This window comes from Oncorhynchus nerka, linkage group LG21 (genome assembly GCF_034236695.1).
Source record: "Oncorhynchus nerka isolate Pitt River linkage group LG21, Oner_Uvic_2.0, whole genome shotgun sequence".
Taxonomy (NCBI): Eukaryota; Metazoa; Chordata; class Actinopteri; order Salmoniformes; family Salmonidae; genus Oncorhynchus; species Oncorhynchus nerka.
Window position 1 is genome coordinate 27,875,448 of NC_088416.1, and position 13,137 is coordinate 27,888,584.

At 48.6% G+C, this 13,137-nt stretch overlaps 1 protein-coding gene across 2 annotated transcripts in view; it reads right to left on the reverse strand.

The window, feature by feature from the left end:
- LOC115110541 (noelin-2-like) overlaps nt 1–13,137 on the reverse strand; it is a 139,888-nt gene that overhangs the window by 67,540 nt on the left and 59,211 nt on the right. The window contains exon 1 of one of the 2 annotated variants that reach the window (XM_065006504.1): nt 8,156–8,331. The exons of the other annotated variant lie outside the window; for it this stretch is intronic. Coding sequence (XP_064862576.1) covers nt 8,156–8,299 — 144 coding nt within the window. The 5' untranslated portion in view covers nt 8,300–8,331. Of the gene's footprint in view, nt 1–8,155; nt 8,332–13,137 lie in introns of those variants that run through there. 2 annotated transcript variants of the gene reach the window in all.

Here is a 13,137-nt window from a genome sequence, read left to right on the forward strand (position 1 = left end):
CATCCTTTATTGAAAGGAGGAGATCAAGCTGATCCTAACTGTTATAGGCATATTTCTATTTTACCCTGTTTATCAAAAGGTATTGGAAAAACTTGTCGATAATCAACTGACTGGCTTTCTTGATGTCTATAGTATTCTCTCGGGTATGCAATGTGGTGCTGCTATTTTTATTGACTTGGCCAAAGCTTTTGATACAGTAGACCATTCCATTCTTGTAGGCCGGCTAAGGAGTATTGAAGTCTCTGAGGGGTCTTTGGCCTGGTTTGTTAACTACCTCTCTCAAAGAGTGCAGTGTATAAAGCCAGAAAATCTGCTGTCTCAGCCACTGCCTGTCACCAAGGGAGAACCCCAAGGCTCGATCCTAGGCCCCAAGCTCTTCTCAATTTAAATCAACAACATAGCTCAGGTGTCACGCCCTGGTCAAAGTATTTTGTGTTTTTCTTTATGTTTTGGTCAGGCCAGGGTGTGACATGGGTTTTTGTATGTGGTGTGTAGCTTAGTGGGATTGTAGCTTAGTGGGGTGTTCTGGGAGAGTCTATGGCTGTCTGAAGTGGTTCTCAATCAGAGGCAGGTGTTTACCGTTGTCTCTGATTGGGAACCATATTTAGGCAGCCATATTCTTTGGTTGTATTGTGGGTGATTGTCCTGTGTGTCTTGATGTCCTTGTTAGAGGTTTGTAGACACATGTATAGGCTGTTTTCGGTTTTCGTTTCGTTTTTATTGTTTTGTTGAGTTTGTGTGTTGATTCGTGTTAAGTTGTTTTATTAAACATGGATCGAAATCTACACGCTGCAGTTTGGTCCGACTCTCCTTCACCAGTAGAAAGCCGTTACATCAGGCAGTAGGAAGCTCTCTCATCAATTTATATGAAGATGATACAGTCTTATACTTAGCTGGCCCCTCCCTGGATGTTGTGTTAAATGCTCTACAACAAAGCTTTCTTAGTGTCCAACAAGCTTTCTCTACCCTAAACCTTGTTCTGAACACCTCCAAAACAAAGGTAATGTGGTTTGGTAAGAAGAATACCCCTCTCCCCACAGGTGTGATTACTACCTCTGAGGGATTAGAGCTTGAGGTAGTCACCTCATACAAGTACTTGGGAGTATGGCTAGACGGTGCACTGTCCTTCTCTCAGCTCATATCAAAGCTGCAGGCTAAAGTTAAATCTAGACTTGGTTTCCTCTATTGTAATGGCTCCTCTTTCACCCCAGCTGCCAAACTAACCCTGATTCAGAAGACCATCCTACCCATGCTAGATTATGGAGACATAATTTATAGATCGGCAGGTAAGGGCGCTCTCGAGCGGCTAGATGTTCTTTACCATTCGGCCATCAGATTTGCCACCAATACTCCTTATGGGACACATCACTACACTCTATACTCCTCTGTTAACTGGTCATCTCTGTATACCCATCGCAAGACCCACTGGTTGATGCTTATTAATAAAACCCGCTCAGGCCTCAATCCCCCCTATCTGAGATATCTACTACACTCCTCATCCTCCACATACAACACCCGTTCTGCCAGTCACACTCTGTTAAAGGTCCCTAAAGCCCACATCCCTGGGTCGCTCCTCTTTTCAGTTCACTGAAGCTAGCGACTGGAACGAGCTGCAACAAACACTCAAACTGGACCGTTTTATCTGTCTCTTCATTCAAAGACTCAATCATGGACACTCTTACTGACAGGTGTGGCTGCTTTGTGTGATGTATTGTCTCTAGCTTCTTGCCTTTTGGGCTGTTGTCTGTGCCAAATAATGTTTGTACCATGTTTTGTGCTGCTACCATGTTATGTTGCTACCATGTTGTTGTTATATTGTGTTGCTACCATGCTGTGTTGTCATGTGTTGCTGTCTTAGGTCTCTCTTTGTGTAGTGTTGTGTTGTCTCTCTTGTCATGATGTGTTTTTTTGTCCTATATTTGCATAGTATTTATTTTGAATTTTTAATCCCAGCCCCTGTCCCCCAGGAGGCCTTTTGGTAGACCATCATTGTAAATAAGAATTTGTTCTTAACTGATTTAAATAAATAAAACAATGAAATAAATAAAAGTAATGATGGACTGTCGTTTCTCTTTGCTTATTTGAACTGTTCTTGCCATAATATGAACTTGGTCTTTTACCAAATAGGGCTGTCGTCTGTATATCACCCTTATCATGTCACAACACAACTGATTGGCTCAAGCGCATTAAGGAAAGACATTCCACAATTTAACAAGGCACACCTGTTCATTGAAATGCATTCCAGGTGCCAACCTCATGAAGCTGGTTGAGAATGTAAGGGAAGAATTCCCACGACAAGAGAATGTGCAAAGGTGTCATCAAAGCAAAGGGTGGCTACTTTGAAGAATCTGATCCGTTTAACACTTTTTTGGTTACTACATGATTCCATATGTGTTACTTAATAGTTTTGATGTCTTCACTATGATTCTACAATGTAGAAAATAGTTTTAAAAATTAAGAAAAAACCTTGAATGAGTAAGTGTGTCCAAACTTTTCACTAGAACACTGTATATATATATTTACACTGAGTGTACAAAACATTAGGATCAAGCTCTTTCCATGACATACTGTAGACTGACCAGGTGCATCCAGGCAAAAGATATCATCCTATATTGATGTTACTTGTTAAATCCACTTCAATCAGTGTAGACGAAGGGGAGGAGACAAGTTAAAACAAGGATTTTTAAGCCTTGAGACATGAGTTGTGTATGTGTGCCATTCAGAGGGTGAATTGGGTAAGACAAATGTTTTCAGTGCCTTTGAACGGGGTATGGTAGTAGCTGCCAGGCGCACTGGTTTGAGTGTGGCAAGAACTGCAACGCTGCTGGGTATTTCACGGCCAACAGTTTCCCGGGTGTATCAAGAATGGTCCATCACCCAAAGGACATCCAGCCAACGTAACACAACCGTAGGATGCATTGGAGTCAAAATGGGCCACCATCCCTGTGGAACGTAGAGTCCATGCCCTGGTGAATTGAGGCTGTTCTGAGGGCAAAAGGGTGTGCAACTCAATATTAGGAAGGTGTTCCTCATGTTTTGTACATTCAGTGTATACAGTTGAAGTTTACATACACCTTAGCCAAATACATTTAAACTCAGTTTTTCACAATTCCTGACATTTAATCAGAGTAAAATATCAGAATAATTTTAGAGACAATGATTTATTTACGCTTTTATTTCTTTCATCACATTCCCAGTGGGTCAGAAGTTTACATACTCAATTAGTATGTGGTAGAATTGCCTTTAAATTGTTTAACTTGGGTCAAACGTTTCAGGTAGCCTTCCATAAGCTTCACAAGGTCCTTTAATGTTGTTCTGGGATTGATTTGCACTTTTCGCACCCAAGTATGTTAGTCTCTAGGAGACGTGTCTCCATCCTGAGTGGTATGACGGCTGCGTAGTCCCATGGTGTTTATACTTGCGTACTATTGTTTGTTCAGATGAACGTGGTACCTTCAGGCATTGAGAAATTGCTCCCAAGAATGAACCAGACTTGTGGAGGTCTACAATGTTTTTTCTGAGGTCTTGGCTGATTTCTTTTGATTTTCCCATGATGTCAAGCAAAGAGGCACTGAGTTTGAAGGAAGGCCTTTAAATACATCCACAGGTACACCTCCAATTGACTCAAATTATGTCAATTAGCCTATCAGAAGCTTCTAAAGCCATGACATCATTTTCTGGAATTTTCCAAGCTGTTTAAAGGCACAGTCAACTTAGTGTATGTAAACGTCTGACCCACTGGAATTGTGATACAGTGAATTATAAGTGAAATAATCTGTCTGTAAACAATTGTTGGAAAATTGACTTGTGTCATGCACAAAGTAGATGTCCTAACCAACTTGCCAAAACAATAGTTTGTTAACAAAAAATTTGTGGAGTGGTTGAAAAATGAGTTTTAATGACACCAACCTAAGTGTATGTAAACTTCCGACTTCAACTGTATGTGTGTGTGTTTGCAGTCAGGATGATTGGTTAATGTGTCCAGTAGAGCATCTCCACAAGTGCTCTATCTATCTGATGTATATCTATAACTTCTAACTCCATGCTATATCATACCTCATAAATATTCATCATAGAGATATAAATATTCATTCATATAGAGGATCTAAGAGCTTCAAATAACAAGAGAAGAGGTTCTACCGTCAAACATAAAATAACTATGTATGAATATGGATAAAAGACCACAGAGCGACTTTAATCTGAGTTGGCCCTTTCATCTGCTGTCATAAATCAATCATGGAGTCAGATTTATTAGATTGGCCTTGGGACGTGCTAAAGTTTACAGTCATGGACACCATGCAGCCAGACTAGCGTAGAGACCCCAATCTGAGTGGCAGGCGTCTCTCTCTTTGTGTGGGACCATTGTTTGTTCCTTCGGCTCTTTTGATATTTCCCTTCTTCTTCAGCCTTCTGCATGGCTTTATTATTAATACAAGAGATCAAAGGGACAACAGCACTGTGTGGAGTGTGTGTCTGACAGACTGCACACACACACACTTGTTTCTTGTTTGATAGTGTAATAGAGTTCTGCCATACCGTCTGGTCTCAAGGTTGTGTCTTGTTTTATTGGATTATTCACGGTTTGGTTTTGCACTACCCAGGCTAACCATACCCAGGCTAACCATACCCATGCTAACCATACCCAGGCTAACCATACCCAGGCTAACCATACCCATGCTAACCATACCCAGGCTAACCATACCCAGGCTAACCATACCCATGCTAACCATACCCAGGCTAACCATACCCAGGCTAACCATACCCAGGCTAACCATACCCATGCTAACCATACCCAGGCTAACCATACCCATGCTAACCATACCCAGGCTAACCATACCCAGGCTAACCATACCCATGCTAACCATACCCAGGCTAACCATACCCAGGCTAACCATACCCATGCTAACTATACCCAGGCTAACCATACCCAGGCTAACCATACCCATGCTAACTATACCCAGGCTAACCATACCCAGGCTAACCATACCCATGCTAACTATACCCAGGCTAGCCATGTTTGGACTCAGGCACGTGTTGCTCAGTCCTTTTGAAGAACTCACTATGGTGAACTCCTTTAGATGTTGAGTGCAGTGCCACACGCGCATGGACCAGCTCAGCTCAGATGGTTGTTGGAAAGGGAACAAAAGCAAGTGGAGCAGACTGATTGTAGCTCAGAGGAGTGTGAATGTGGGACACTGATCATGGGGACACTAGGGTGAGGAGCAGTCATACATGGCCATCGGGACACTGATCATGGGGACACTAGGGTGAGGAGCAGTCATACATGGCCATCGGGACACTGATCATGGGGACACTAGGGTGAGGAGCAGTCATACATGGCCATCGGGACACTGATCATGGGGACACTAGGGTGAGGAGCAGTCACACATGGCCATCGGGACACTGATCATGGGGACACTAGGGTGAGGAGCAGTCACACATGGCCATCGGGACACTGATCATGGGGACACTAGGGTGAGGAGCAGTCATACATGGCCATCGGGACACTGGTGCCACAACATCACAAGACGACCCAAGAAAGGACTAGCGGGTTTGAAATGAACCTAACAACAACGTTAGTCAAATGTTTCTCTAATGCTTTAACCCCCATGGCTTCCATAGGTTTAACCTCCAGCTCATCTGCATGGCTGAACCTTAGAACGTTTTATGTGTTTAGATTCCACCCAATCTACCATGTCTCAAAGTATTTGTCATTGGGACTTTAATATATGAAAATGTTGTCGATGGAAGCCTTCGATGTTGCTTTGAGAGTGATGAAAAATAAGGAGCAACGCAAATGGGCTCTTTGTTGAACCAGAACATGTGAAATGGTAAAAGAGAAATAGTCCTCCTCTCTGATGACTCCATCACCACAACATCAAGTCCAGATCCACCACATCAACCATGGAAGCAGAACTGATGTCAATGCCTCCCCCTGAAGTAGCTCTTCCAGACCATGGCTCTGTTTCAATAGCCACACTACTATCAATACTAATATACCATCTACTTCAAATGATGTCATGTATTGGCCATGAATTCTAAGTGGGATGCTGGTATGGACATTGGGACCACAGGAGGTTGGTGGCATCTTAATTGGGGAGGACGGGCTTGAGGTAATGGCTGGAGTGGAATTAGTGGAATGGTATTAAATACATCAAACATGGTTTCCTTGTGTTTGATGCCATTCCTTTTGCTCCGTTCCAGCCATTATTATAAGCCGTCCTCCAATCAGCAGCCAGGTCCTGCAGTCCATGTCCACTGGAGAAGAAGTCCACTTAGACCACACCCACCCAGGCAGGAAGTAAAACCACTCCTGTACCACTCATTCAGGGACACTATGGGAATGTCATCCTTCCTAGTTCCTCAAAAGATAAAACTCTGAAAAACACACAGATCAGACACAAGCTATATTGATATTGAACTTGAAGAGAAATACCTGTCTTGAGCTGCGCTTGTAGAATAGATAAATACATCTCAGGGAATGTTTTGCTAGACCTCTCTCTACAAGGTCAACACCTTCATAGAGCTCAGCCTCAACCGTGAAAACATCAACAATGTTTCCTCCAGTGAGCCGCTGAGACAGTTATTACAGCTGGGTGCCTCAGTGCAATAAAGTGGTATTTGTTGGTGCAGCAGGCTTTTATGATATGACTGGACTGATTGAGGGTAGGGCTCTATGATAGAGGAAAGATTGGGAAGATAGAGTGATAATTCTCTGGACAGATGGACCCCAGCTCCTGAGACCATAGGGAGAAATGACCAAGAAATACACACCTGTAAGTGCGTGCACACACACACACACACACACACACACACACACACACACACACACACACACACACACAAAGGAAGGCAGGCAATGAGGCAGGCATGCGCGCACACACACACACGGACAGAGCTGGACACACACACACGGACAGAGCTGGACACACACAGATGGACAGTGCTAGACACACACACACGGACAGAGCTGGACACACACACACGGACAGAGCTGGACACACACAGATGGACAGTGCTGGACACACACATTTCATCAGGGCTGGGCGTTTAATAAGGGAGCAGATTGCCATGAAAATAGACTCAGGAAAGAACCAAAGGCTATCACTCACTACTAATGATCCTGAACATGACAGATGCATTCCTCTGCTTGACACTTCTCAACACCTCTCATCTCATCCATATGGAGCACCCATATGCACAGTCACACCACACATGCATCACAGTGTACACAGGTGTACATCCACAACAAGCTACACAAACCTTCACATCTCAATCTTTTAACACGCTCCTCACATGAGACCCAACATAATGTACCTTTCAAGGAGATAACAAAATGAAGGTCCCTGGCTTGGATTCTGAACGCATACACCTTTACAGAGTCGGTGGATTTTGACACCGGGGACGAAGGAAAGAGAGATGGGGGAACGAGATACGCATCCAACTGGAATAGGGTGTGTAGGAGCTGGAGCCCAAATCTCCCCCCATCATCATCATCTTCATCATCACCTCAGAGTTTGCATATCATCAGTTACACCCTCCAGCTCTCTCACATATCAGTCAACATCCTCATCCCTCACTACAGCAGCAGTATCCCAGCTCTGATCACCCACAGCACACAGAGGATTTACCAGCAGGGCAGTTCTCCCCTGATTCTCCTTCTCCTCCCAGCAATCAACACAGCAAAATCATTCTGGATCAGTTCCCTGGGAGCATCACTCACACAAGACCCTGAACATCATTCCCACTTCGCCTGACTCCCAGCACATGCACCGCTTTCATCCTCTATCATTTCTCTTAGCGCCGCCCCCGTGAGACAGACCCTCTCCGATACCCAACCCCACTTCAACCACCCTACCGCTCTGAGACCCTTCTCCCGGTCTCCAACTCATCCACCCAGCAGACAGACCCTCTCCGATACCCACCCCCCAACCCCACTTCAACCACCCTACCGCTCTGAGACCCCTCTCCCGGTCTCCACCCCCACCAACCCCACTTCAACCACCCTACCGCTCTGAGACCCCTCTCCCGGTCTCCACCCCCACCAACCCCACTTCAACCACCCTACCGCTCTGAGACCCCTCTCCCGGTCTCCAACTCATCCACCCAGCAGACAGGTAGAAAGGATGGGAAAAGAGCCGTCTACTGTACGCACGCTGACGATCCTCTCCGAGGTGCCCCCTCGGGAGACGGTGGTCCCGTTGAGTCCCACCAGAGAGGGCAGTGTCTGGGACATCCAGTTGGTCACCATGGCCATGGTGCTGAGCACCGCCCCGATCTTCAGCAGCGGCACGCTCATTTCGCCTGTCCCCCCAACTCCACACCGCTCCGCGCTCCTCAGCCCCTACCGCCCCTCTGCCCTGCACTCTTCCACCCCACTCTGCCTGCACCGGGACCAGTTAGTCAGCCAGGCAGGAGCAGAGAACCAAGAGGACAGGCAGTTAGCCAGAGACACAGCCCCAGCACGGTGGCTCTCTCCTCAGCCCAGGGAAAAAACTAGAGCAGCTCTGAAAACCACAGACCCAGGCTTAGTCAATCAGTCAGCTAGAGCTAGAACCAGAGAGCGGGGCAGAGGAGGACAGGAGCTCACATCCAGCAGCAGCATCTCACTGGGTCTATCCGTTTGAGAGCAACTGCCTGCCAGAGCCTCTCTCTCCCTCACTCGCTCTCTCTCAAGATGCAGAGCTGCGCATTGGCTGCCTCCCTCTCTCGTCCCCTCCCTGGCTGCCTCCCTCCCTCTCGTCCCCTCCCTGGCTGACTCCCTCTCTCTCATCCCCTCCCTGGCTGCCTCCCTCTCGTCCCCTCCCTGGCTGCCTCCCTCTCTCTCGTCCCCTCCTTGGCTGCCTCCCTCTCTCTCGTCCCCTACCTGGCTGCCTCCATCTCTCTCTCTCCTCCCTAGCTGCCTCCATCTCTCTCGTCCCCTACCTGGCTGCCTCCATCTCTCTCGTCCCCTCCCTGGCTGCCTCCCTCTCTCTCGTCCCCTCCCTGGCTGCCTCCCTCCCTCTCTCTCCCCTACCTGGCTGCCTCCCTCTCTCTCTCTCCTCCCTGGCTGACTCCCTCTCTCTCGTCCCCTCCCTGGCTGCCTCCCTCTCTCTCGTCCCCTCCCTGGCTGCCTCCCTCTCTCTCGTGCCCCTCCCCCCTCCCTGGCTGGCTGCCTCCTCTCTCTCGTCCCTTCCTGGCTGCCTCCCTCTCTCTCGTCCCCTCCCTGGCTGCCTCCCTCTCTCTCGTCCCCCTCCCTGGCTCCCCCCTCTGGCTGCCTCCCTCTCTCTGTCCCCTCCCTGGCTGCCTCCCCTCCCCCCTGGCTGGCTGCCTCCCTCTCTCTCGTCCCTCCCTCCCTGGCTGCCTCCTCTCTCTCTCCCCTCCATGGCTGCCTCCCTCTCGTCCCTCCATGGCTCCCCTCTCTCTCCTGGGCTGCCCCCTGGCTGCCTCCTCCTCTCTCCCTCCCTGGCTGCCTCCTCTCTCTCGGCCCTCCCTCCTCTCTCCTCCCTGGCTGCCTGGCTGCCTCCCTCTCTCTCCCCTCCCTGGCTGCCTCCTCTCTCTCCCCTCCCTGGCTGCCTCCCTCTCTCTCTCCCTGGCTGCCTCCCTCTCTCTCTCGGCTGCCCCTCCCTCCCCTCCTGGCTGCCTCCCTCTCCTCCCCTCGGGCTGACTCTCCCTCTCCCCTCCCTGGCTGCCTCCCCTCCCTGGCTGCCTCCCTCTCTCTCTGCCTCCCCTCTCTCTCGTCCCCTCCCTCCATCTGGGCTGCCTCCCTCTCTCGGCCCCTCCCTGGCTGCCTCCCTCTCTCTCTCCCTGGCCCCTCCCTCTGGCTGCCTCCCTCTCTCTCTCTCCCTCCCCCTCCCTGGCTGCCTCCCTCTCTCTCGTCCCTCCCTGGCTGCCTCCTCTCTCTCGTCCCCTCCCTGGCTGCTGCCCTTCCCTGGCTCCTCTCTCTCGTCCCTCCATGGCTGCCTCCCCTCTCTCTCGTCCCTCCCTGGCTGCCTCCCTCTCTCTCTCCCCTCCCTGGCTGCCTCCCCTCCCTGGCTGCCTCCTCTCTCTCCCTGGCTGCCTCCTCCATGGCTGCCTCCCCTCTCTCTCGTCCCCTCCCTGGCTGCCTCCCTCTCTCTCTCTCCCTCCCTGGCTGCCTCCTCTCTCCCTGGCTGCCTCCCTCTCTCTCGTCCCCCTCTCTCTCTGGCTGCCTCCCTCTCTCTCTCTCCTCCATGGCTGCCTCCCACTCCCTCTCTGGCTCTCCCCTGGCTGCCTCCCTCTCTCTCGGCTGCCTTCCTCTCTACTGGCTGCCTCCCTCTCTCTCTCTCCTCCCTGGCTGCCTCCCTCTCTCTCTTTCCTCCCTGGCTGACTCCCTCTCTCTCGTCCCCTCCCTGGCTGCCTCCCTCTCTCTCTCTCTACTCCCTGGCTGCCTCCCTCTCTCTCGTCCCCTCCCTGGCTGCCTCCCTCTCTCTCTACTCCCTGGCTGCCTCCCTCTCTCTCGTCCCCTCCCTGGCTGCCTCCCTCTCTCTCGTCCCCTCCCTGGCTGCCTCCCTCTCTACTCCCTGGCTGTCAGCGACTCCTCCCTTACTCCAGCCTTTCTTTACATGCTTACATCCTTCCTTTATTTTCAGTCTCTCCCTCTCTTTCACGCCTTCTGTTGCAGTTCTCTCCTGACTCTTTAGTGTGTTCATTGAAAAGCACACAGTCACAGAGAGAGACGATGAGACTTTGAGGGAGGCTGCAAGGGTATGTAGATGAGTGCAGACAAGACAGGACAGGACATTCAGTGTTCAACACCATGACCGTGTTGGGTTCCATTACTCTGTCCAACTCACAGCTAGCCTGCAGCCTGTTCAGAAACATCACCCCCCCCCCTCTCTACTCAGATGGACTGGAGGAGGAGGAGGAGGAGGAAGATGCAATCAGGGTGGGTCTTAATGAGACACACACACACACACACACACACACAGCTATCTTTTAACTCAAGCTGAATGAACCCCCTCTCTCAAAGTACTGGCCATGCGAGGAGCTTTCAGTGTGGACCTAACTAACTAAACGAGTTGATGAAATAGAAAGTTAATCAATAATAGGAAGGTAATTATAGAAGTGGAGAAAATTGGAAGCCTAATGGATCTGACTGTGAAATGAAGTGGGAATTAATAGGCTTTTCATGGAGCAAAATGGCTGCCATGTCGTGCATCAGCCAGGTGGATGCTACAGAGTGGGGGTGGTGGAGTGAGTATGTGCAAAGCAGTTGATTATCATCATCGTCGTCATCAGGTGGTGGTTGTTATCATCATTACTTTCTCTTGTTCTTGTGAAAGTGTTTCTTGAACCAGGCAATAGTGTCATGTTTCAGACCTTCTGCTTACTCTGCCCATAGAAGATGGTGTCAGTTTACCCTGTAGGGATTATGCGTCAGCATCAAATGACCCTCTAAAACAGCAGCCACTCATAATGATGACAGACTGCCTGGGTGTGACAGTATGCCCATGTCATCCCCTCTCCTCTTTGTGTATGGTGACTGATTGATCTTGTCAGACAAGCCTCTCCTACCCAGATACCGACACTGGGCAGGGGCTGGGTTGGGGCTGGGGAGATGGTGAGTGATATGGGGTTTGCTGCGTAGGGGCATGGGTTGACATGTTATGAGAGGAGACAGCTTGCTGAGCTCTATCCAAGACATGTCAGGCCTCCTCAGCTCACCTGCTGGCTCTCTCTCTTCCACTCTGCCTCTCCAGCCTATTGCAGTGACAAGGCTTCCCTCAAGTGGTCAGTAAGGAGCATTACAGCTGTTCAGCTCACATCCATTCGCTTGAGGCCAATCAGCCTTTGGCAACTACTGCCTCGCCGGCATTTACCCGATGGTGGTGACACACGATTGTCACAGTTTAGTATCATGATGGCATGTCAAGGAATAATTTAGTCATACATCCTCTCTTTACAATCATCTGTTGTAATGGTTCTATATTCACTATGCTTTCCCTTCTAGGCTGCCTTATGATGCATTTATACATGTAGCTAGACTATTCACAGATCACACACACACACACACACCACACACACACACACAACACACACCACACACCACACACACACGTCCCTGCAGGATCCTTGCCTTACCCTGGATATGAAAGAGTAAAATATCACAGCAAAGCAGACAGAAATACCCCTAGTCTAGTTGAATCTGAGTACGAGTGGACCTCACAAAATGACATTGTCCTGATACGGTGGCAGGTAGCCTAGATGTTAGAGTGTTGGGCCAGTAACCCAACGGTCGCTAGTTCAAATCCCTGAGCCGACGAGGTAAAATATCTGTTGATGTGCCCTTGAGAAAGGCACTCAAGCCTTACTTTTCCAGGGTTGCCGTTGACAATGGCTATGAACCCACTATCTCAGGGAGAGCGGGGAAATGCAAGAAACACATTTCCATTTCATACATGTGTATAATACACACTTGTACAAGACTAACGTAAGCACCCATTAAATGATTATTACTTAGGTGCCGACACGATATGCATGTGATTCGATATTGTGCTTTGATGTTACAAAAATATTGCTCACCATGTGCAGACAGTGGCGGTAGATGCCATTTATGATGAGGGAGGACTTTATTTCAATGTTTTTATGAGCATGGCCTTATTTCTATTACAGCATATTGGATAACTGTCGTTCATACTTCACCCTGCTCAATGTAACATGGATAGGCTTAGGCTACTACATGTAGGTGCACAGGTCCAGAGAAATCAGAGTAATGAAGGTGACAGACAGTGACACATTCAATACCGCCATGCACACTCTTGCCTGCATCTAGCTGATCTAGGTTGTAAAAATGAGTCCAACAGTTGCAGACGAGAGTTTCTATTGGACATATTCAGGTATGTTTATCCCCGTTTTGTTCCGTTTTGTTTCTGTTTAAGAAAGGCTTTTCAACAGAATCGGCGGAATGAATACACCCCTGATCCCATGCAAACACAGAATTAGCAGCCACATATAAACCACATGATCCCTTTGCTCGATGTAGCCTATACAGTATATACTCTGAACAAAAATATAAAATGCAACATGCAACAATGTCAAAGATTTTACTGAGTTATAGTTCATACAAGGAAATCAGTCAATTGAAATAAATAAATTAGGCCCTAATCTATGGATTTCACATGACTGAGATACAGATAT